The sequence below is a fragment of the Arachis stenosperma genome, chromosome 2 (genome assembly GCF_014773155.1).
Source record: "Arachis stenosperma cultivar V10309 chromosome 2, arast.V10309.gnm1.PFL2, whole genome shotgun sequence".
Taxonomy (NCBI): Eukaryota; Viridiplantae; Streptophyta; class Magnoliopsida; order Fabales; family Fabaceae; genus Arachis; species Arachis stenosperma.
In genome coordinates, this window is record NC_080378.1 from 34,514,549 (window position 1) to 34,541,185 (window position 26,637).

Genomic DNA, 26,637 nt, shown 5'->3' on the forward strand with positions numbered 1-26,637 from the left:
CTCCATGTGCATATTTTATTGATTTATCTGCCATTTGTAGAGTTATCCTTATTGGGTTTACCTCTTGAATTTGTAGCTTTTTCATCACAGACAAAGGCATTAAATTGATGTTTGCTCCCAAGTCACATGAGACTTTTTCAAAGGTTGTGCTTCCAATGGTGCATGGAATTCGGAAGCTCTCTGGATCTTGTATCTTTTTTGACAAATTTTTTTGAATTATAGCACTACATTCTTTGGTCATTACCATTGTTTCATCTCCCTTCAAAGATGAATTTTGCACTAAAACATAGTAAAATTAATAAAATCTAACTAAAAACACTATGAAAATGCTATGAAAAAGGGTATAAGATGGTCATGTATCAGTCACTGCTAGTCCCCAACAATTGAAACTTAAAAGAAAAAATGATTTTTAAAAGTTTTCTAATCCAAATTTTATGTCACTTATTCAAAATAGAGCAATTGAAAATCACAAAGTGTCGCACACTCTTTGAAACACTATTCGTAGTTAAATCAAAAAATCATGAGAAAGAGTTTTCAAGCAAATTTCAATCTTACTTTTTCCAAAACAATATTTAGAATCTAAAATGCAGTTAGAATGTTTTCTAACATTCCTAAATCTTTAGGTATGAAGAACGAAAACTCAATCATAAAATAGAATAAAATATAAACCTTAAATAAATAAAACACTTAGATTAATAATCCATAAAAAGATGAACAGAGTTCCTAACATTAACAAAGGAGTTTAGTTACTCATGATGCAAAGGAAAATAAAATCTCTAGACTCAAAATGGCTAGAAGAAGAGAGAAGTCACGTAAGTATTTCTCCTCTTTAAATACTAACCCTAAACTTAATTATTTTAGAATTCAAACCAAATTAAATTAAAACAAAATCAAATCTAAACTAATTAATGTTCCTTCAATAGTTTTTCTTTCTAAGTCAAGCTATTGATAATTATTCATAATTGTCAATCAATGCTTCAAATCATGGGCCTTGTGTTCAAGCTTTAATCATCAACTCAAGTATTTCAAAGAATTGGAGATTAAGAGGGATTTATCAAGGAATCACAATTCCTGGGAGTGACCCAATTTGGTGCGTGAGGTGCCACATTCCCTGCGTGAAGCGCAATCCCAAAATAGGAAGGATTAAAGGCTTCTATTTGGTTGCGTGAGGTGCAAGGCCAGCCATGTGAGGCGCATCAAGGGAGGTGCAAAGCGCATGGGGTGAGGCATGAAATGCATGAAAGAGAGGCAGCCCCTAGAGGTGAGCTTGGGGTTGTGTGAGGGGCAACCGGGGCTGCGTGAAGGGAAACCAAGGCCACGTGAGGTGCACCAAGTGGTGCATGAGGCACAGAAGTTAAGGGTGACCCTTGGGAGTGGACTCGGATGCTCCTTCTATCCTTGTCTTTCTTGTTACTATTGCTTGCTCTTCTTCTAAAATCTCCTTGCTCTTTAGTTCTATGGTTTCTTGCTCCTTTTCATCCTTGTTTTTGCTCATTCTCAACACTTTTCTACACATACCAAAGCTTAAAGAAATACTAAAGAAAATAACTAAAGATGCCAATGCATCACAAAGGCAGCAAATGACAGAGACTATGTTAGAATATCAGCCACTCAAGGGGCAGAGGGTATATACATCATAAAGAGTTCCTTCTTGTTGACTTTGTCTTTAACAAAATGTAAATCCACTTCAAAATATTTGCTTTGACTATGTAGAACTGGATTGGTAGCTAGGAAAACGGCACTAAGATTGTCACAAAAGATTGTGGGAGCAATTGTAGTTGTGACATGCAATTCTTTTAGAAGATTCTATAGCCAAATTATGTCTGCTGCCACATCTTCTAGACATCGAATACACGAGACAGGTAATGATGGTGAACAGCAACGGTGAGTGCCTGAGACAATGATTATGAGCCACGACAGTGAGCTCACAAGACGATTATGGTGGGTGCACAAGACGGTGATGGTGAGCAGCAAAGGTGAGAGATGAATGAAGGTGAAGGAGATTAAAAGAAAACGCTCTTTATGAATGGCGGGTTTAGTAGCTAGCGTGGAGTGAAAACCCTATGAAATTTTTCGTTAAGCGCGTGCTTGGTATAGAAAACTTTTCTGAAGCACACTTAAAACATAATAATTAGATTACTCTTGAAAAATGCTTTCTTTTCTAAGAAAAGTGTATCCATTGACATTAAAATAATGCTACGTTTTATAAGTGATATTTTTACTTTTTAAGGAGTACTTTCAAGTGATGTGATAACTGTATTTTCTATTCTACTATAAAAAGGTAATACAGAGAAAAGCATAGCCTATTCTATGAATAAGTTACATTTTTTAAATGTAACCTCAAACAAAGTGTTGTTGAACGAGTGATTTTTTTGTAGTGCTCAATAATAATTTGCTCACAGATGCTTTCAGGATAGTTTAGATCCCACAAAGACACAATAACCACTTGTGGACCTCCTATCATCATGATCATTGGCCCAATCTGAATTCGCAAAAGCAAGAATCTTACAATCAGCACATTTGAAAATTTAATACCATAGGAGAATGCATCTAATAAGTATCTCAAAATTCTCTTGACAACTAGCCAATGTTGTTCAAAAGGCCTATGGATAAATAGACTAACTTGATTGATGAGCGGATATTTTATACGATTTTTGACATCATTTTCATATCGTTTTAGTTATGTTTTGTTTAAGTTTTATTATATTTTCATAGATTTTAGTGCAAAATTCACATTTTTGGATTCATCTTTGAGTTGTTATGTTTTATGATGATTTCAAGTAAATTTTGATTAAAATTGAGGAGTTTTGGAAAAGTCTGATGTAGAGACAGAGAAAGGACTGCAGATGCTATCGGATTCTGACCTCCATGCACTCAAAGGAGTATTTCTGCAGCTACAGAAGTCTAAATGGTACAATCTCAACGGCATTGGAAAGCTAACATCTAGGGCTTTCTAGCAATATATAATAGTCCATACTTATCTCCGGAATTTAAGTTCCAAAGTTGGCGTTCAATGCCAGCTACCAACCCCATTCCTGGCATTAGACGCCCAAAAGGGAGCAGCTGGCGTCCAACGCCCAAAAAGGGAAGCATAGTGGGCGTCCAACACCCAAAAGAGAGTACCGACTCGTGGAGTCACCCCAAACTTAGCTTAAACACTCACCAAGTAGGCCCATTAAGTGGATTTTCACACTATCAACCTAGTCTATCTTATTTCTGTAATCCTTAGTCATTAGATTAGTATTTAAGGAGGAGATCACCCATGTTTAGGATCTTCTTCGAACCTCATTTGAATATTACACTACTTTCTGTAAAAGTATGAGCAACTAAATCTCCTAAGTTAGGGTTAGGAGCTCTGCTAGTTCTCATAGATTAATAATATTACTGTTCTATTTCAATACACATTTGATTCCATTCTCTTGTGCATTTTCATTCCTCATCTCATGAATCAAGAATGAACCGTGACAATTACCCTTGTTCTACATGGGTTCCGTGTGAGTCCTGCCCGGATAGCATTGAACTACAAGCTAGAGAATGCACTGCAGATTCCAAGAGTGTGCTTGGGCGACTTTGGATATGTGACATATAATCACATTGACCGTGGGTTACTGAGGTTTCTATGGTGTCAAGGCTAGAGTATGAGAAGTAGCGTTCCCTGATCCGAAAGATCTGACCTTGTCTTGGCGTTTTGAGTAGGATCGTGAAGGGGAGTGGATTGCTTAGGTCTTCACCTTCGACTATGGTGGGAAGCCATGAGTTAACATGATGAGGATGCTACATGAGTTGCTCGGATATGGTGGACTGCTATGGTTCAGAAGAGACTAACTTGATGAGGATGCTACATGAGTTAGTCAATTATGGCTGCCATTGAATGAATCATTCGTTGTTGAAGTAGACAGTAAGAAAGGTTAATCTGAAAAGAATATGCATCTCCGAAGCCTTAACTAATTATCCATCATTGCTTTTACACTAATCTGGTATTTCGTTCTTATTATTTCATTTATGCTTTTAAACAAACAACCATCTTTTCTAATCACCTGACTAATATTTACAAGATAGCCATTGCTTGCTCAGTCCGACAATCTCCGTGGGATCGACCCTAACTCACATGAGGTATTACTTAGATGACCCGGTGTAATTGCCGGTTAAGTTATGCGAAGTTCAATTCTGTGCACCATTGATTTACAACAAAAATGAGCTCTGGATGTGTGAGAGTAGCATACTATAGTCTTCCAACTATGGACCTTAAAAGGTTACATCTTCAAATAAATCAAAACATGTGGCAGTGAGTTTCAAAGTAGATATCATGGTTGTTGGAACTAATTTAGCATTTAACATTCCAGCCCTATTGAAAATATCTTTAATATATCTTTGTTGAGAAATATGTAATTCATTGTCAGAGAAAGCATGTATCTCTAAACCAATAAAATAGTGTAAAGTCCCTAAATTCTTTAAAGAAAATAAATTATTCATATTAGAAATGAGTTGATTGACTTCTAAAGTATTGCTCCCTGTAATAACTATGTCATCAACATAGGCTAAAATAAAAATAGTGAAAGTTTTAGTAATTCTAGTAAACAAAGAGGGATCAATATACATAGGATTAAAGCCAAACTTAGAAAGTGTATTTCGAAGCTTAGTGTACCAAGCTCTTGGAGCTTATTTTAGACCATAAATGGTCCTATTAAGCTTGCAAACAAGAGAAACGTACGCTGCTTCAAAACCTGGGGGTTGGTGCATGAGGACAGTTTCATCTAAGTATTCGTTAAGAAAGGCATTATTAAAGTCAAACTGTCTTAAGTACCACCCATGTGATAGTGCAATAGTCAAAATAGTTCAAATGGTTAGTGGTTTGATCATTGGACTAAAGATTTCACCAAAGTTCACACCGTGTTGTTGATGAGGTCACAAGCCTGGCTTTATATTTCAAAATAGAGTTGTTAGGAACTCTTTTGATGGCATAGACCCATCTACAACCAATCACAATGGAGTTGAAAGGTGGTAAGACAAGGGCCCATGTATTATTTCTAAGGAGAGCCCTATATTTTTCCCTCATAGCTTAAATATAATGAGGGCAAGTTAAAGTTTGTTTGGTGGATGTTGGAACATTTTGCACTAAATCCAACTCAGGGAATACAACAAGCAAGGCTTTAGGTCTGTGAACGCCAACCTTGGATCTTGTCATATAGGATGTATATTAGTTGTTAAAGGTGCAGATTTAGGTGTAATAGGTGATACTTTTGGTAACTGAATCTCAGGTCCCGAAATAGGAATATTAGCTAAAGAGGAAGAATCAGTGGATGAAGTATTAGATATCTTATATTAGTAGTAGAAAGATTATTTATATCAGAATTAGAAATTATAAAGTTAGGAGAATTATTATTAAATTATTGTTGGAAGGAGAGAAATACTCATAGCTTAGCAGAGAAGAAAACATGTTAGTATTCATCAAAGAACTAGAGTTATCAGGTATAGAAATAATAGACAATGAAGATGAAGATGAAAACATGTCATTAAACGGAAAGGAAGACTCATTAAAAAGACATTTCGAGCTATATAAATTTTTTTCTGATGCATTTAAGAATTTAAAACCTTGTTGCTGTACTGCATAGCCAAGGAACACACACTATTGCGATAAAAAATCAAGCTTTGTAGAGTTGTATGGTCTTATATGAGAAAAGTATGCACAACCAAACACACACAATATACTATATATGTTTATAAGATGATTTCATGGACAAAAACTTAGTGGGAAGATGACTGATTAAAAAGGTTACAGTGAAGAAAGCATCTTATAAATTTGAGGCATCTTGGTTGAAGCTAGAAGAGATAAACTAACTTCAACTATGTATCTGTGCTTGCATACAATAACTCTTTCTTGTTGATGAGTATAGGGACAAGATAACCGGCGAAGAATGTAGTTGTCCTGTAAGAAAGTCTTAAAAAAAGAAGAGAGGAATTCTTTTGCATTATCTGTTTGTAAGGTCTTTATAGAAAAATCAGTTTATTTTTCAAGACAATTTTTAAATTGCACAAAGACTTGAAACACTTGAGCTTTTGTTTGTAACAAATATAAACATGTATAACGAGTGTATGTATCAAAAAAGCTGACATAATACTTATATTCTAATCTAGACATAATGGGAGTAGCCCCAAACATCTATAAACACTAATTCAAGAGGAAATGATAAATAGTATTGGAGTTAGAAAATGAAAGTGTATACATTTTTTCAAGGCAACAATTATTATAGAAAGTGTCATTTTTATTCACAACACAAGGAAAATTACATGACTGCATTGTAGCCTTAACAGTAGCAAAGGATGAGTGACCCAATCTTTGATGTCAAAGTTTGCTAGAATTGTTACAAGAATTGACATTAGCATGATAAGCAGAAATTTGCTGAACACATTTTAATATAGTAAGTCCATGAAATTCATAAAGACCATTTTTAAGATGTCCCATGAGAAGAATTGCTTGTGTTAATTGTGATTTGACAAAGCAATAAAAAGTAAGGTATACACGATCCGGTCTGGTCTGATTTGAAGACCCGGCCCGGGCCCGAAGCATTTTGGAACACATTGACTCAGACCCGAAGCATCCCGGATCTGACCTGGGAGCATTGTTATCAAAACCGGATCAGACCAATTGGTTCGATTGAAAAACGGTGAACTGGACCCATTACTGGTCTGATTCGATATTTAGACCACACAAGGTTCAGAACTGGAGCGAACCGGTCAAACCCGGATCAAATTGGTCAGACTCGGTAAGATCAGTTCGACCGAACCGTTTGAAGTTTAAAATTTCTCAAAATGTGTGAATTGGGGTTTGAACCCTTGTCATTCACAATAAAAATATTCTTGTTTGCCACTGAGCTGATTTGTTTCTTATTAATAAATATACAAATTATAATACATATAGATATATTTCATCAAATAGTTTACTTCTACTTAATTTATTTTAATTTTAGTTATAAACTCATTCATTTTTAAATTTAATTATATTTCTATTTTTTTCATAATTATATAATATCTATTAACATTATTTTTTAATAAATACTTGTATTATATAATAGATATAAACTAATTAATAAATTATTAAAATTTAAAAATAATAGTTATTTTAATATAAAAACAAAATAAAATATTTATGATAGAATAAAATTAACAAAATACTTATTGTTCTTGTTCTATATTGTTTTAGAATAGCTAGATATTCTTAAAATATTAATGAAAATATGTATTTAAAATTTTAATTTTAAATTTTTTACTAATTTTTATTTTTTATTTATATAGGACCGGGTCAATCAGTTCAACCAGTGGATCAGTGACCCAGTAACCTGACCGGTTCAATCACCCGTTCGATTCTGACAACTATGCCTGAGAGAATAAAATGAGACATGGGAGACTATCTCAACCAGGACTGGGCCAAAGATTGGGTCACCCGAACCCGGCCCGGTGAGAATTCATAGTTTCGTTTCATACTTCTATTCTCCAAAACTTAGGGCACGCAGTGCACAGGGCTCACAACACGCAAGGCCCATCTTCTCTCAGAGTCTCAATCTCAGCACGTAGCAAGGCAGTGACACACAATGCCGCCTTTTGCCCTCACACAGGGCTCCACCCTTTCCTCCTGCTCTCTATTTCTCAGCAGAAGGATATGTGGTGCCAATGTGAGAAATATTCAAACTTAAACCATTGGCAACGAGTAATTTATCAGTGTCACCATAATCAAAAGAGGAATACAAATTAGATGGATCAATGATTAAATGATAGGAAGTGCCAGAGTCTAGGTACCAAGAGGCTTCAAAAATTGGTAATGGTGTGGCCAAGTATGAAATTGGTTGATGAAAATATCTAGAAGGGGGTGGAGGTTGTGAATTTGATGTAGAAAAGGACTGTGAATTCTGAGTAAAGAGGGCAGGTTGATTAGAAGATGAAGGTCCATAAAAATTAGGATCAAATCTATGGCAGCATAATGTGGCCAGGCTGGCCACAGAGTTTGCAGAAAGGTCTTAACCCTAATTGCTAAGAACTTCACCCCCTTCTTGTGAATCGTCCTCCTCTACTTCTTCTTCTATCATTTTCTCTTCCAAAGTTATTATGACTTAAAGTTGAAGACTGGGCTATATTTACTTGAGCAAGACTGGTAGAATTTTGTTAAAATTTTTCTTGTATATCATCATGAGAAATCAAGAGCTTCAACTTCTCTAATGTTGTATATATTAGATTTGGTTTTAACCATAATAATGAATGGGGGATACTTTTCAATAAGCCCATCACATAATGCCTCTATATGATCATCTGTAGAAATAGGAGAGCCAATGAGCAGGGGAAAATCTATAATCTTCTTGACTTTAGCAACATATTCTGATGCAGAAAGATTTAGCTCTAGATTTCAAAAGTAATTTTGTAGTGTACCATGCGGTTCTTGAAATTTTATCTATTGAATCAAGGAACCATGAGCTATTATAGTCTTAAAAATTTCAATTTGTATAGGTTTTTGATGCTGTGCTAGCAGCTTGATCAGCCTGTGATGCAAATTGAAGAGGTTCTTTGTAGGTCGTTAAAGGTGTTCTTGAAAATTCTAGCCCAAAATTGCAAAAAAAAAAACTTGTTGCCATGTGACAAAATTATTTTCATTGAGTTTGTCAAGAATTAGATATAGATAATGCTTGGAAGTTGCAGTAGAATTAGGAAGAATGAAAGCCATGAATTTAGACACCAAGGATCTTATGCTATGGATACCATATGAATTTTTTTGAAGAACAAGATATTGAAGAATACAATGCAAAGAATAGACTAAAAAGCTTAGAGGTAAAAAAAAGTAGAAGATATGTTTGTATTAGTGTAACATATTATCACACACACTGGTTAATACTGAAGTCATGTCCTCATATATATACTAGAGTTATATGGAGCAATTACAAAAAGGCATGCAAAAACTGATACAACACAATTTTTTTTTACTCAATGCCTATCTTAATTTTGTCAATATTAATTATATTTTATTTTGGTTTTGATATATCCTTATAATTAATATCTACATTTAAGTCATTTAACCAACCAAGTCTAACCAAGTAGCTTTGACCTAATATTCTTCCACGAGCCACTAACTAACCTTTCAATGAATGAGCGAAATTTATAATTTCTTTTTTCAATCGAATTTGTTTCCTTTTTCATTTTTTCTCAGTGTTTTCTTCGTCTCTACCTTGTGTTCGATCTCTGCGTCTCTTTCTTCTCCAAGATCTCTTTATTCTTCGTGTTCTCTTTGTTCAAGTTCAACGCTCTTTTAACTGATTTTGAAGATTTTGATCAAATTTTTTGAAATAAAGTTGTGAAATCAGGTTTGAAGAGCTATTTCCTTGTGGAAGATAATAATTGATTCAAATTTAGACTGTCAATTAAACCAGAGAAAAGTAGATTATTGTTTTGAATCAAATCACGTGGCTGAGGCGTGGTTTTTTCATTCAGTACGTGAATAATGTAGTTTATCATTATTGATGGTTTGAATTGTTGAATGTAATGTAGGAGTTCTGAATCTGAATTACTATTGTATTCTGATAAATCTATTCGGTTTCAGTTTCGTTGTATTTAAATAAAAACCTAGTGTACTTTAGAATTCTTTCGGTATATTTTAGTTTCAGACTTTAAATTGAACCAGGGCGAATTGTATTATTATTTTTTATCAAATAAATTAGTGAGGTGTAGTTTGAATCTAGTTGATGTGGTTTGTCACTAGTTTATGATTTTATTGTTTTGATGAATTTGTTTCAGTCCAAGTTTTGGTGTATTTTAGTTTGCAATATGGTTTATTTTGAAACTATTTCAGTGTATTATACAATTTCTGTGGGATGTTGATGAGCAACTTGTTCCAAAGGTTGACATAACTTTCAAGATGCTTGAGGAAGCTGAAAAATTCTATAAAAATTATTCTAAACTTGCTGGTTTTTCAATGAATATTCGGAACACAAAAAAAGGAAAATGAAATAAGAACTAATTGATTACATGTACCAAAGAAGGAAAATGGAAATCGAATATCTCTCCAATTGAGAAGACAAACCCCTCTGCTGAATTAAATGACCCTGCAAATATATATATATATATATATATATATATATATATATATATATATATATATATATTATATATGTATGTATGTATGTATGTATGTATAAGGATGTTGGTGTTTGGATCATCTCGAAGATTGTGTTGCATCATTCACATCCATGCTATCCAAATCAAGCAGAGATGCTTAAACAACACAGGGAACTAAGTATGTTGATACGACGTACAATTGAGAATAACAAGGAAGTCGGAATCAGACCAAACAAAACATATCAATCATATGTTGCAGCAGCAGGGGATCATCGTGAATTAAGTTTTATTGAAAAAGATGTGTGAAATTATCATGAGAAAAGTGCAAAATGTTTCGAAACTTGAGGATGCAAAAGAATTTGGAAAATACTTATTAAGAAAGAAAGAGAAGAATCCAAATTTCTTTTTCGAGCTTGAACTTGAGGCTGATCAATTAATTAACATTGCTTTTTGGATCGATACAAGAAGCTGGGCTGCTTGTGAGTATTTTAGAGATGTTATTTCATTCGATACCACCTACAATACAAATAGGTAATTCGTTGTTCTGGTTTGTATTTTTAAACTACTTTTGGTGTATATAAATAGTGTTTTGGTGTATATATGATTTGTTTCTGTGCTGTTGTATTTAGGTATAATTTGGTTTTTTGTTTTTTTGTTGAGGTGAATCACCACGGCTAGTCAACACTTTTGGGGATATTCAATAATTCAAATGGTTATTTGAATATTGGCTTCGTTGCATGGGAGGCAATACTCCAAAAGAAATTCTTACTGATCAATGTATATCGATGCAAAGGGCTATTGAGGCTTATATGCCCACAACTATTAACCGGTGGTGTATTTGGCATATCATGCAGAAGGACTCAAGCAAATTAAATGTCTACAAGCAACACGAAGAAATTGTACCAAAGATGAGTCATGTTGTATGGAACTCTCTTACAAAAGAAGCATTTGATAGGAATTAGAATGATTTTCTGGTGAAGTTCGGTGTTATGGACAACAAGTGGCTTTTAGGTAATAGTGTCTTTATTAGGATTAACTGATATTTTTATGTGTTTCAGCATAATGGTGTCCAGTAGAGGTGTCAAACTGTATGTCTTTCAGTGTATTTTTGGTTTTGACTTAGTATTTTATGAAATTTTCAGAGCTTGCCTAAGAAGTAAAGAACAGAAAGAGAGAATCGGATGCTGTAGATTTTCATACTATGTGCAACAAGCTCAATTTCAACATTTGTATACTCACACAAAGTTTAAGAAAGTCCAACCACAATTTAGAGGAAAGGTGAATTGCATTACAAGAACAACTCAGTCCATTCTAGGTTATACGGTATATAAAGTTGTAGAACATGTTTCAAACTCAACATTCAACAAGTTTGCAGTTACATATGACACGATATCAACTCAAGTTAAATGCCAGTGTTTATTATCCAAGTCAAGAGTGATATTGTGCCATCATTCTCTGAGCGCGTTAAGCTTTAAGCAAGTAAATAAAGTCTCACCAAGATATATACTAGAATGATAGAACAAAAACACAAAGAGGAGGCATACACATATCAAGAGCAGCCACGACGAGCCTCTGTTGGAGCCAAGAAGCAGGAGAGATGATTTTGTGTTTCAATCACAAAATTTTTGTGAATTTGCATCTGAATCTGAGGAGTTGACTGCGATTCTGCACCGTGTTTACGATAATGGTATGGCTGAGATGCAAGAATACAAAGCCAAAAGCAAAGGAAAATGTTTGTTATCTCACCATGATGTTTCATTGGAAGATATTAACAAACTTCAAAGCCCTCCACTGAAAAATAGATTGCAAATACTTCAAAGAAAAGAAAAAGAAATATCTAACCGAGGTAAAAGTGATGTTTTTTAAATACAAAAAATTGAGTTTGTGCATGTTAATAGTTGTGGTAATATATGATTTACTTTTTGCAGTTGAATCTTTTTTATGGTGGTTCAGTGGTGCAGTCAAATTTCAACCATTATCATGGACATGTTATGAATTACTAGTTTAGAGATTCAGTAGCATAGGATAGTTATTCCGGTGTAGTGTGACACTATTTCAGTGTACTGCGAAATAATTTATGTGTATTCTTCATGCTCTTCATTTTTATATTTTCTTCTTTTGTTCTATTTTGACATGTTGCTGTTTGTTTTGAAATTAGTGTATTCAACTATCTGAAGGGATTTGTTTGTTTTAAATATACAATACATAGACAATTCAATACTTAAGGAAGGTAACAATTCAAATTACATAATTTTCATATCTCCTAGTTATAATTTATAGAAAAATATGTATGCACATTTTTTTGGTGTATTTTGAATAGTTTTAGGTGTATTCGTAAAGGAATTTAGTGTATTAGACAATTTAATCTTGTTTTCCAAAATTTTTTTGAACCTAGATTCATTCAGATTAATAGCATTTCAATACAGTACAAACAGCTTCATAGAAGTTTATTCTTGTAAAGAAAATTTATGAAAAGTTTGGATCAAATATTTACAAACATAGAAAATATGTATTCAAACAGACAATTTAGTACAAAATTTTTAATAATGTACAATATTCAAACTATTTACTGTCGATATTTTTTGAATGGAATTCACAATAAGGACTCAATAATACCGCAGATGGCTTAGATTGTCTGATGGCTTTACATTCTTGAATGGCTTTATCTCTGAGTCGATTTATTTCATCAAATAAAATGAGTGAAGCATATTCAACTTTGAGATGATCCACTTCTTCTTACAATTTAAAGAAATTTTTTCATTAAACTCTGTTAACTTAGTAATATAGAGTTATTTATTTTTAAAAATAGTTACCTATGTCCAATTCTCTCATACATATTTGTCCTTTTTTATTTTTTTGGTTCAATTATCTCGAATCATTTCATCACATAAATTACACAATAGAAGCTAAAAACAAAAATAAATTGGCAAAATAAAATAGGACAATAAGAGAAACACACAAAATTTCTCATATAGAAAGATTTATACTGGTTATGTTGCCCAGTGATGTTAATGTATGGTGCTTCAATTTCATCATCCTTGTCTGTCAAAGGTTGTTCTTCGGCAAATACCATCATTCTTTAAATCATGAAACCCTAAAAACCAAAATAAGAAAAATATAAGAAAGATTATATTTAATACCAAATTACACTGAAATCAACTAATAGTCCACCTTATTTCAAACAAAACTACATTGAAATTTTATATTGCTAATAACAGACAAAAACCAGAGAATTCATAGAGAAAACAGAAACAACTTACAACAAATTTATTAAGTGTTGTTCTTTCTTTTGAAGGAGATTTTTTGTGAAATGGGTCATGGACATGAAATTTCTTCTTTTTAACATCCTCCATCCATATCCACCAATGTTCTGCATAGCAAACTAGGGCAAATATCTGAAGTTTGGCCAAAGAGAACATTTTTTTAGTTTAATTGGCACCTAATAAAAGAATTGCTTAAGAAGCTTTATAAACGAAAACTTACAAATGAATGGGATACAAACTTTTTCTTGTCTAAATATAGGATAAAGTCCTTATAGTCTTGAATGTTGAAGGGCTTGTTAGTTTTTAGTTGTTTGAACTTGCCCTGATGTTTTTCCAAAGCTAAATTCTGCAGAATTTGTATAACACCAAGAGAAACAGTTATAACAAATAATACATTTTAAAAATACACCAAAATTTGAATTTACTACACCTTACCACAATATCAGGTGGGAGACAGTATATTTGTTCTTCAAATCTTTCAATTCATTTTTGTTCAGAATATGACACATTGTAGAGACAATTCAGAAAAACAAAAATACCCAAAGTTATTACATATATGGCATAACAAATCATAAGAAAATCATTAATGTTATTCTATGATTACCAGATTTTCGACATATGTATTGGCTTATAAAAATCCAAAGTGCCCTCAGATTATTTCCATCGAATATTCATGGTTCAAGATGAATATTGTGTCCCACTCATTAGTGCTTATATCGTCATAGGTCTTGACAGTTGTGACACAGAGATAGCATTTTTTCCTTAAGGTTACCTGTTATTTTGCTTCGCCTCACAAGAGTTTTGAAATTGTGAACAAAGCTCATGGTACGTTGCACCTTTTGGCATGCGGGACTTTTATCCTCAGCAAAATTTAATATTGCTGCAACCCCAGTATTTATGACCTATTCCACCAACTCTTCTAATTCTTCAACCAATATCGGGCTCTCTTGAGATTTTTTCTTTTCACTTGCTGGTTTAACCTCATGAGTAAGTGTATCTTCCTCACTCGATTCAGAAAAGCCAAGACTGAATGATCGTGCAGGAATGTCATGCTTTAGAAATGATGTTGTGTTGGCAACCATCATTAATCCAACATTGGCTAAAGAGGGTGGATGACTGCATGATAATATAAAATAGTATAAGAATACATAGAAAATATTGAAAGAGAATTATATTATGTAGAACTTACACTTTAGAAGGAGCTACTGGCTCATTAGATTCTTGTTTAGATTGTTGAGGATGTTCTTTAGTATGAAGAACTTACACTTCAGCAGGTTCATGAGGTTATGGAGTACTGCAGGATTACAGAAAAAGAATTAAATTAAAAAACAAAGCAATTGCACCTCAATTCACACAAAATATATCGAAATAAGAACCAAATACACCGTTATTTCGAAAAGACATGTAACTCATTAAACCATGCACAAATACCCCAAAAACAAACTAAATACACAGAAAGTATTATTCTTTATGCATTAATAGTTTCTTCTGTATATTCCTTGCTGGGAGACTTTGCAGCAGTTGGCTATTTTTGCAGAGGGCTTGATGTTGTTGTTTCTGATGGAAGTGCAAATATTTGAAGTGGAAGTCTAATGAAGACAAAAATAAAAAGTTAATATTGAGTAAATATTCAGGTGAAAATGATTAACTCAAAGAATAGAAGATTGAAAGTAAGTTGGAAAACTCATATGTTGAGTGGTTTTGATTGGGAATGGGTCTCTTTCTGAAGAACAATCTTTTTTTCTTGAGGATTACTACCTATTGTTGCTTCTAGAACATGCGCTGATTCATTTAATGATTCTTCTTATTCCTTGAACCTGAAATACACCGAAACCATGTCACCAATGCACCTCAAGCATTCAATAGAAGCACAACTTCTGTTTTTATGAGATATTAAATAGTTGCAGTTTTTTTCTTTTTTTTTCCTGTCTTTTTTTTCTTTAAAGGGCTTTTTTCTAATATATATATATATATATGGAATCAGAAGCAAAATATGGTAACACAAGAATTAAGAAAATGACAAGAGAAATAAAAATTACATGTTATCACTAGGCTTATTTACAATGCTCTGATAGCTCGTATGTGTTTGAAACACAGGATCATTTTCACTTGCCAAATTCACATGCGGCATTCTAAGGATAAAATAAACATTATTCAGTAAAACTAGAGTAATTAATTACATTCATTGAAATTTTCGCAAAGAAATGATTTTACATATTGAATCTTACGTTTGCGAAGAATCATAGTGAGCTTCTGTGGAATGGAGTCCGCCTTTTGGTATAGCTGTGATTTTTTTTCCTGCATTATGGAAAGACAAACAATCATCAGGAAAAAAATACAATAAACTTAGCAAATTACACTGAAAAGAAAAACATACTTTTGTGCAGACTTATCATTTATTTTCTTCATTTTTTCTTCTCTTATTTGTTGTATTTGTTCAGTTCTGACAGTACATGCAAAAGATCATGTTAACAAATAAAATTTTGATGAATAAAAGATAGAATTTCAATGTGTCTTACTCATTATCAGATTCAGTTTCTTTTTTAGAAAATGAATCCTTAATAACGTGCTTTCTTTTTTTAGATTGCATCCTGGAAAGAAAAGAATCATCAGGCAAATAAATACAACAAAATTGACAAAATACACCCGAAAGCAATGCATACTTTTTAACAGGATTGTGAACCTTTTTTCTTTAATCTTCCTTTTGTTATTTGCTCCAATTCTTCACTTTTGACAATAAATTAAAAATATTCTGTTAATAAATAAAATTTTGATATAAACAAAAAATATAGCATTTCAATGATAATTTCTGAATCTTACTCATTATAAAATTTAGTTTGATTTTCGGAAGATGAATCCTGAACAATGTGCTTCCTTTTTGGATTCCATCATGTACAGCAAACAATCATCAGGCAATAGATATAGTAAAACTGACAAAATACACCAAAAAATAATACTTTTTTTTCCTTTCTTGTTGGTTGTTTTCTTGTTTTTGGTGCCTCTTCTGAGTCTTGTTCAGAATCAGACTCAGAGTTAGTAACATTATCACTTTCTGAAAAAATGTTCTTCTTTTGTGGCTTCTTCCTTTTCTCCTTTTTTTCTTCCTTCTTCATTCTCATCAATTTGTATTTCAACAGTGCTTTTTTCACGATGTCCTAAAATAGGTAAAACATTAGTTTAGATTATATATATTAAATAAATACACTGAAATTAAAGAAAAAATTATGTTAAGTTACCATATGATCCTTAATCTCAGCTTCTATCCTCTAAACCAGCAAATCCCTAGTCAAATGTTGCAACTATGGTGGTCCAGGAATTATATCCACCAGCTTGTTCTTGTGTTTGGATTCATAAAAATATACAATCATGAGAGCATAGAAGCAGCCATCAACAGATTTTTTCTTTTTCAATATGTGCTCAATGATGCCCTTGATGAGAAAGTTAAGGACATGACCACCCTAATTCCACTCACATATGGTGTCCACGCAAAAAATCGGCGGTATGTAAACAGAAGAAACCTTGTTTATGGTTGTCGGCAACAAGAAGGACATCTGAATGTAGAGGATGAATGTTCTCTTAAACTTCAGCCGATCTTCGTCCCCATCAACGCTATTCTCCATCATCGAGTCTGTCAATTGCTTCAAAGTATTGCCTTGGAAGCTTCTAAAACTTCCTTGTCCTCCTCACTAAGCTCTTGAAATTTAACATTGTTTGGAAAGAGAAGCCCTACAAAAGCAGAAAAAATGTTTCAATAATACAGATATATTGTAAAACTACACCAAAATAATTAACAGAATATATTATAAGGAATGCAAGTATAACAGTTTATGTAATTGGTTACCAGATGCATTCAAGCTAAGGGCAGCTCTTACATTTTCTTGGGTGATGTTGAATACACCATACCAGGTGTCCAATGTGGTTTTTATCATATCAAACGAATATGCCAACTCTTTCAAGAGCTTATACGGAACATTCATGGGAGAGATGTGCATCAAACTACCAAATTCTAGTTCCTGGACAATGACTATCTTTTCATGACTCATGTTTTGGAATTTATCATGAAGGAGCCTTGTGGATCATCTCAAATCATGAGTTTTCTGTAAACAAACGAGAATCATCTAAATAAACTATATTTATACAAGAAAAAATTGAGTTGATCTAAGATATATGTGCTTACATTATATTTTAGTGCAGGGTTCTTGCTTGCCAATTTTTCTGTAATGAATAAAAAATAAGGTTAATAGATAATAACAGCACCAAATGCACCCCAATTCATAAGAAATACACCGAATTATGAGTCATATATACCACTATTTTTTATTACATGAAATAATGTGAGTTCAAAATGATATCCAACTCAATCAAACATGCATAAAATGACACCAAAAGCACAAGAACAATATTCTGTTTCTAGTTATAGCAAGAATAGGACAACAACACCAATTACACCCGAATTCACTTGAAATACCTCGAAAGTTGTTTCTGATTACTATAGACAAACTCAGTTCGAACCATACAAACATGCACAAAACTACCTTCAAATCTCTCAAACACATGAAAATATAGGTTAAACTATATGCGAAATAGTATGTAAGACAGTTATCACCAATTGAACAGTATGATGAGAACAGTAATATGTACTTTAAAGCAAGAACACATAATGAATATACTAAATAAACAGAAATATGATTATCTAGTGTTTCGCGATCGAAATGGGAAAGAGAAAAGTGAAAAAATTGGACTATTAGTGTGCAATACCTTCAATAATCTTTCGTTTTTTGTTTCTATGTTCCTTGATGAAGATTTTGAACTTCTCCTGTAGATTTTCTTGAGTTTTCGCGACGATTTTGATAGTTTTTTCAGAGATTTTGAGCGTTATTTGAATTTTCAGGATTGGGGTTTTGACCAAGAAAGAAGCTTTCATAATACCGCTCGCGCTATTGAACAGTTGAGGGAACTCGTGTTTACATGCTCCTTAATGTGAGGTTAGTTTTTGTTGAATTTGAATCAACTTAATTAGACTTGATTGTCAAAAAGACTTGTATATGTAACAGTCCTCGTATCCTTAATAATATCAAACTTAAAATTTGTACTAATCAAACCCAACAAGATTCACAATCAAACACTAGAAAATCTTTTACAAAATTTTTTAATCAAATTCTCACTAAACCCTCGACTAAAACCCAATAAATCCAGTCAAATCTTAACAAATCCGGAAATCAAACCTTTTAAAACTTACCACCAAACTAAGAAACTTGTATATAAATATCAAATATTAGTATAAAATAGGAGTTCCCTTTGCGTCATGGGACTTAAAAAAATTAAAAAATAATGAAAATACACAATTAAAATTATCAATATGGGAGTCGATGGTATTTGATATACCAATAATATTATTGATAATTTAATAGAATAAATATCAATATCATTATATATTAATAATTTTTTATTACATCTACATATATTTGGATAATATTAGTTGATTTACTTTTTGTTCTTTTTTGGTCAATAGGCTTTAACTCTCAAGTCTCAAAGTATCCGCCAACCGAAAAGGCGAGAGCTAATGACTAATCTCTAATTCTGAGTTCACATTTTTTTAGATAAAAAACTAATCATAAAACCTATTGCATACATTCATATTAAAAATCAAACACTTATTTAATATTACTTGATGCATTAAGACATTTAAAATAACTAAATAAATAAAAGAACAAATAAAATAGCAATGGCTTGGGCCGGTCATTATTGATTAGGGCTTCAAAAAATGTCTCTCTTAATGTCTAAACAAGTATCGAAAATTTGAATTCCGTGCATATAGTAATTTATTAGTCAACGACAAATTCTTAAATAAAATTCAATATTATAGCACAATAGTTCTTGTCTTACTGGATTGAGAGATACTGTAGAAAACTAAAAAATTATATATATATATATATAACACCAATAATACCAAAATAACATTTATAATATCAACATAGGAAAAATTGAATCAATTTAGGTTAATTTAGTGGTTAATTCATTAATCTGCTTAACTAAATATCAGAAGTTTAAATTCCATTTTGTATATGTAGTAACTTATTGGTCAGCTAAATCCTTAAATAAAGTTTCAATTTCTACCGAATTAGTTCTTAGTATGTTGTGTTGGGAAATACTATGGATAAAAAAGAGAGAAAATTGACCCAATATTTGTGATTTGGCAGGTTTGCACCTCCGTTCTTACCACCATATCTGTTAAGTTTTCATTGCTTAGACTTTGAAAGTCATGAAGGGTTTGTACCATCGTCTTAAAACTGCCACCAAGGTTCTTATTGACAACTCTGAAATCTGAATGATCTAACTTGATTATTGTGTCATTCATTACTTTATATATTTTCTTACCGTCACGTAGCTTCTGCTCCCCAAATTGAAATTTTAACCTGAAATTCCTTTTTTTTTTTCCTATCCAAAAAGCCATGGGCGACGGTTTGCAGCAACAACAACAACAATAATAATAATAATAATATTATTATTATTATTATTATTAAATATTATTATTAAATATTATTATTAATAATAATAATAATATTATTAAATATTATTATTAAATATTATTAATAATAATAATAATAATAATATTATTATTATTATTATTATTGTTGTTGTTGTTGTTGATTATTATTATTATTATTATTATTATTATTATTATTATTATTAAAAGAAGGATAAACACCATAGTCAATAGTAAATTTGGTGTACTTGAACCAACCTGATGCTAGCCGTAATAGCAACAGTTTCACAAGGACCAAACTGATTTAAACACATTCAACAATTTCAGAAGCCTGTGCAGAACCATAACAATTTATGACCTGTTCAAGTTGCTCATTAACTTGGGGATAAGCTGGCAATTCACTTCACTAAAACACAGCCATAGTTCAATCCTAACTATTTGCCAAAATCAATTACATCAGACATACCATCATGTCTTTAGCTTATCATATCCTACCAAATTGAGGATAATATACTAAACTGAATCGAATGCAGTTTTCTTCCGACAAGAGAGAAGTATAAGATGAACATGTATGTCAACAACGACCAAGTTGTTCCATATAAGGTAGTTCGGATACATGGATTAAATGAAGTTAAATGCTGTCATAAATCATATTTGTTAGAACAATTGAAAATATGCATCGCAATTCACAAATCAATTTAGAAGCATATTTCCACAAGATAGAAATACTTACACGCGCATCACTCAGAGTTGAGCAAGTAAAGCCACCAGTGAGTAACTAGAATAAGCACAATAGGATCCAACCATACACTGTAGTGTGTAATGGACACAGGAAAAGCCCTCCGATGTCATCAAGATCAGTAGATCACCCACAAACATGCTATATATTCAGGGTAATGAATATAAGTATATAACATAGTTAACATTTCAAAACCGACTATCTATCTTGCTCAGGCAAAACTATCCAAATTCAAAATAGAGGATCACTGAGTTACAGTTGTGGTTGATGGAATATGTATTTAGGTTCTTCTACCTTTCAACAAAAGGTAACCAATAAGTTCATTTTAGAGCAAAAAGATAACCCTATTTATACATCTCACTTTCCATCAATGATAATAACAATAATAAGAAACAATCCTTTTTCTACTAGTTGAGGTCGATCATATACATCCAACAATACCATTATGTTCTATCTTCTATCATAAAATATGACTACAAACAAGCCCTTTCAAATCTCACCATCCATATCTACCAACACTCCTATCTTGGAATTGTGGCAATTATTGTTATAGTAATTTTGAACAACCACCAAAAGCAAAATTTATCACCTAGAACGTACAACATTAACACTCACCTAGATTGTAATCCAATCATTCAACACAAGTTAAGAACGATCATCATTCTCTAGAGAGTGGTGGTTTTAAATTCAAGATAGTGCAATCGCAGCTCTCTTAGTTTCATTTCGCCACAGAATTTGCGAACTGAATTCAAAATGATGCTTGAAATCATAAATAATTCTAAGCAATTCAGCTCATCACTCGTTTTCACCTCTTCAGAGCCGCTTCTTTCTTTTGCTCTAGCTTCTGCAAGAACACATTAGCATTGTCCTCAAAATAATCTTTGTGATGATGATCCTCCGGGACAAGTTCCCTAAACTTCTCAAACTGTCTTTCAGCTTCATCTTTCTTCTTCATCATAGTATACACCACACCCTTACACAAGTAAGGCCTAAAATCCTTCGGTTCTTTTGTCACAAGATCCTCATAGACCTTCAGCGCACTGGATAATTCCCCTTCCAAAACCTTAACCTGTATTAGAAAGTTAGTTAGATATGCATTTATGTTATAGATACTTGTTAGAGTAAACTTAGTGAAGTACTTAAAGAGCCCCCCTAAAATATCACATCAGTGGCAAAATAATAAATGGAGGATCAAATATTTGTCCAAATAATTATCATCTCTGACCAAGACAGATTTAAGTACTACAATTTTAACCATGAAAGATATAATCTAGCTTGACACCTATCAATCATTGGGCTAGTTTGAGCCACAATGGGGAATCGAGCTAGTTTATATATTTCATGATTAAAATCCGTCCAGCCTCTAATCTTTCATGGTCTGAAATGTAGAAATGCAGTTTATCATATCTTTCATGGCAAAACAATCAATGGAGGATCAAGCATTTGTCCAGAATAAATCATCATTTCAGGCCATGACAGATTTATGCCCTATAATTTTAACCATGAAAAATATAATCTAGCTCAACACCCATCAATAAATTGGGTTAGTTCAACACAAAATGATGAAGTCGAGCTAGTTTATATGTTTACATTATTTGTGTTAGAATTCACGATAATATCTCAAAGGTTTAAATAACTCTATTGATCTCTATAGTTTCACCAAATTTGCGATGAGATCCTTATACTTTTTTCTTTACAATTGGATCCCTATGTTACTTTAAATTTTGTAATTAGATCCTTTTCATGTCAAAAATATAAAATTAGCAGAATATCTTTTTCAAAAAACATGTAGTGAAAGATTTAATTAGGTTCTTAATTGTGGATACACTCAATTTTCGGAGAAATATTCAGTTAACTCTAACCATTTTTACACTTAAAAGCACCTAATTACAAAATTAAAAGCAGTATAGGAACCCAATTGAAAATAAAATAAAAGACCTAATTACAAATTTGGTGAAACTATGAACTATGAAACCTACAGAGTAATTAAACCTATCTCAACAATAATAAACTTGATAATCAGATGTTTCTATGAATATGATACAAGGTAAATAGGTGATGAACAAATCAGATAATAATCAAATAATAAATGCTTAATATCCCAGTATCAATTCAAATATCATACTATTCTCTAACAATTTCAACTACTCAAATATTTCATGTTTGTAGTTTATTATTTTTCCCACATATCAGAGAGAATAACTTCCTTTGACAAATAAAAAATGATACATCTACAACTCCATCATACAACTCCAGCAACAACGCTGCAACTTGCAATTTTGCAACTTATTTGTGAGTTAGTTAGTTAGATGGTTATCCTCTTTTGCTATAGTTAGTTATGGGTTGGTATGCACTTGTATATAAACACTAATTGAATCCCATTCAATGTTGATTACCTGCGCAATTAGCAGCTTCAAGTCCCTTGCCTCAGAATCCCTCTCTTCCTTCTCCAAGAACTTCACAGCTTCTTCAAACCTTGGCATAAAATCCTTTGTTGGTTCCTTCAACTCAAAAGCCGCCACAAGAAGACCATGAAGCGCAATCACGTTATAAGGGTCTCTCTTCAGCACTTCTTCGAACAAGTTCCGCGCCACCGCGTGGTCGTTGTTGCAGGCACGCAGGTGCGCCTTCAGCAGCGGCCAATCAAGCTCCTCCGGCTCAATTTCAATCAAGCGGTCTACCATCGGAACCGCTTCGTCGAATTTACGCTCTCTGATCTTTGCTTCGATGAGGGACTGAAGATCTTCAACGGTGCTGTTCTCTTCACCCGAAACCTTTTCTTCGCCGGAGGCATCTTCCAGAGAGGATTCCGTCGCGGGAGATGGTGGTTGCGGTGCGGCTGTAACGGCAGCGGCGAGGGCGGGAGAATTGAAGTGAAGGCGCATGAGGAACAATGCAGCTGCGATGCATGCTGATTTGAGGATGGGTGAGAAGAAGGGGTTTAGTGTTTGGGTCACGTGGGTTAATGGGTTTTTGGGTGAGTGTGAGGCTTTGATGGGTGAAAATCGAAAGGAAGCGGAAGAGGAAGAGGAGGAAGATGGTAGAGAAAGGAAAGGAACGGAAGAGAATGGTGTTGTTGAATGGTGGTGATTAAGAGAGAGAAGGGATTGGTGGTGGTGATGAGAGGGTTTCAGTGAAAAGAGAGACTCCATGGATGAGGCTGAACTGGGAATTGAGAACTGCCAAACCGGTAAATAACTAAATATCTCAACCCGAGAGATTCTCACCGATGAGAACATGCCGAGGTAGCCAATGTGTTGAGTTATGACTATATGGTGACCTTGTTAGTGTTTTTTTTTTTTTTTTTTCCTTTGAAAGAAATTAGAACACAGGAGCCAAAAGAAAGCTTAAAATAAAAATCAAACAGGCTGTCTCTACGAAAAATGTTTCGCAATTTCCATGGTAGCTTTTAGAAAATGGATCATTATTGAATGCTCTAGAAAAAATTTTCATATAATTCACTTATTCCAAAAAAGATTGGTCTTATTCAAAACAAAACTTTCAATTTGAGAACTTTCAATTTGAGGTACTCCACCACTTATGTCATAGAAAGTATTTTAGGTGATCATGGCTGAAACCTACATGTCTTTTAGGTGTTGAATAATGACATTGATAAATTAAGGACATGATTTTGTATTGGGCTAGAAGAGCACCTGTTACGGCCCGGCCCAAGGTCCGCACGGGTCGACCCGACTCCAGTCCTACCCGACCCGGCCGCGTGCCCTCCAACCGACCCGGACACGCGTCTCGTACGACTCGCACGCGGCTGCAGGACAATGTCCTTGGGTATATGGGCCTGTCCTCTCAAGGGGCCCACTACTGACACGTATATAAGGGAAAGATTGGCTCTTCCCCCGAGATACGTCATATCCTTTCACCTCGTTATTCTGCCCGCCTGCACATCGCTGACTTGAGCGTCGGAGTGTCTTTGCAGGTGGCACCCCCCCTCATCTTCTCTCCAGGACAAGTGCTCGTCTGCTCAACTTACTCGCAACCAGCGCGACCCAGACCAAGGCGTCCTCGCCCCCTCACTTGCACACCCGACCTGTCCGGAACCCGACCACCGAACATTGGCGCCGTCTGTGGAGAACGCCTGCCTAAATGGAAGTCGCACTAGGTCCCGGCGACCGAGCTCGAGCCGCCGGAGCGGAGGGGGCAGCCTCCGTCGCCTCGCAAAGGGGGGCACGGAGATCCCCCCAACAACACACGAGAACACGACCATTCGGGGGAACGGGCGGCGACAGCGCCATAATAATGCAGGAGCTACGCCACAGAGTCCAAAACCTAGAACGACAGCTGGCTGACCGGGAACGGGATGGACAGTTTACCGACCCAAGCTATACCCCGTCTCCCGGGAGCGAGGAGGAGGACTCTCACAGAAGCCGCCCGCGGCGTACATCCGCATCCCGGACGGAAGCGGAAAGCACGCGGGAGGAATCACCCGTAAGAAGAAGACGAAATGACACGATCATCTATTCCCGCGGCAGAGCAACCCGCCGAGCGGCAAGAGGTCGCGAAGACGGGGAAGGGAGACCTGACAGAACAAGACAACCTGTGATAATGGGCGTCACCCCGTTCCACCGATCCGTCCTCGAGGTCCGGTTGCCGAAACACTTCGACAAACCAACGGACATGAGGTATGACGGAACTCAGGACCCTCTGGAACACCTCACGGCCTTTGAGGCCAGGATGAACCTAGAGGGAGTAGGGGACGAAGTAAGATGCCGCGCCTTCCCGGTTACCCTAGCAGGACCAGCGATCAGATGGTTTAACGGCCTCCCTCAAAGTTCCATCTACAATTTCTCAGACATCAGCCGTGCATTCCTTGCCCAATTTACAATGCGGATAGCAAAGGCCAAGCACCCCATCAACCTTTTAGGGGTAACCCAGAGACAAGGAGAGCCGACCAGGAGGTACTTAGATCGGTTCAACGACGAATGCTTGGAAATCGACGGCTTAACCGACTCGGTGGCCAGTCTCTGCCTGACAAATGGCCTCCTCAATGAGAACTTCCGAAAACACCTTACCACGAAACCGGTTTGGACAATGCATGAAATCCAGACGGTGGCCAAGGAGTACATAAACGACGAGGAAGTCAGCCGAGTCGTGGCTGCCAATAAGCGGCAGTCCGGCTACAGCCAAGCTCGTCAGTCCGGTGGGGACGGTGAAAGAGCAAAAGACAAGGCCAGGGAGGAGGCATCAAACAAAGCACCTAGGCCGTTTCCTCGAGTCGGAAAGTTCACTAACTACACCCCACTCACTCTCCCCATCGTGGAAGTTTACCAGCAAATAGCTGAGAAGGGAATCCTTCCGAAGCCCCGACCACTTAAGGACCGTACGGGAGGAAACAAGAACCTTTACTGTGATTACCACAAGGGTTATGGCCATCAAACACAGGACTGTTTTGACCTGAAGGATGCACTGGAACAAGCGATAAGGGAGGGAAAGTTAGCAGCGTTCTCCCATCTCATCAGGGAGCCGAGAAGACGTTATCGTGATCAAGACGAGGAAGGCAAGACCCGTTCGGCCAAACGGCGACAAGACCCCGAGGACAGAGACCACGGCCTCACCGTGATAAACGTGGTAACGGCAAAAAATGCTGCACCAAAATCCCGGTCGGCACACAAGAAAGACGTTAAGGTTCTGGCGATCTCATCCCCGCCGGTGCAAAGCTCTAAAAAACCTCCATCCATTTCTTTTGGCCCGGAAGACCAGTGGTTCAGCGACGCCCCGAAAAACCCCCCCATGGTCATAACGGCCAGAGTGGGAACCGGCCTCGTCAAACGGATCCTTGTCGACACAGGAGCTGATTCAAATATCATGTTCCGCAACGTGTTTGACGCACTAGGGCTAAAGGATGCCGACCTGACGACTCACCAGCATGGGGTCATCGGGTTAGGCGACCACTTCATCAAACCGGACGGAGTCATATCCCTACCAATCTCGGTGGGGCAAATCCAAGGCCGAAGATCGGCGATGGCCGAGTTCGTAATCCTCCGAGATTCCACAGCCTACAACATCATCTTGGGGAGAAAGACAATCAACGATTTTGA

The 26,637-nt window shown here is 35.1% G+C and overlaps 2 protein-coding genes across 2 annotated transcripts; one reads left to right on the top strand and one right to left on the bottom strand.

Moving 5' to 3' along the window:
- Window positions 1-20,967: 20,967 nt before the first annotated feature.
- On the bottom strand, window positions 20,968-23,857 carry LOC130960153 (protein SLOW GREEN 1, chloroplastic-like). Its single transcript, XM_057885457.1, has 2 exons — window positions 22,981-23,857; window positions 20,968-21,653 (listed from the first exon to the last, which is right to left on the bottom strand). Exons 1-2 carry the CDS (start codon window positions 23,821-23,823, stop codon window positions 21,390-21,392), a joined length of 1,107 nt encoding a protein of 368 aa, XP_057741440.1. The 5' UTR covers window positions 23,824-23,857; the 3' UTR covers window positions 20,968-21,389.
- An 828-nt stretch (window positions 23,858-24,685) lies between these two features.
- On the top strand, window positions 24,686-26,637 carry LOC130962791 (uncharacterized). The gene is made up of 2 exons (XM_057888958.1): window positions 24,686-26,301; window positions 26,433-26,637. Exons 1-2 carry the CDS (start codon window positions 24,686-24,688, stop codon window positions 26,635-26,637), a joined length of 1,821 nt encoding a protein of 606 aa, XP_057744941.1.

Bases quoted from the DNA above. Each gene is read 5' to 3' on its own strand.
- LOC130960153 (XM_057885457.1), bottom strand. From the start codon at position 23,823: ATGTTCTCATCGGTGAGAATCTCTCGGGTTGAGATATTTAGTTATTTA. The intron at 21,654-22,980 runs GTAATCAACATT...TTTCTAATACAG, and splicing joins TGAAGCTGCTAATTGCGCAG to GTTAAGGTTTTGGAAGGGGA.
- LOC130962791 (XM_057888958.1), top strand. From the start codon at position 24,686: ATGGAAGTCGCACTAGGTCCCGGCGACCGAGCTCGAGCCGCCGGAGCG. The intron at 26,302-26,432 runs GTTCAGCGACGC...TTGACGCACTAG, and splicing joins TTTGGCCCGGAAGACCAGTG to GGCTAAAGGATGCCGACCTG.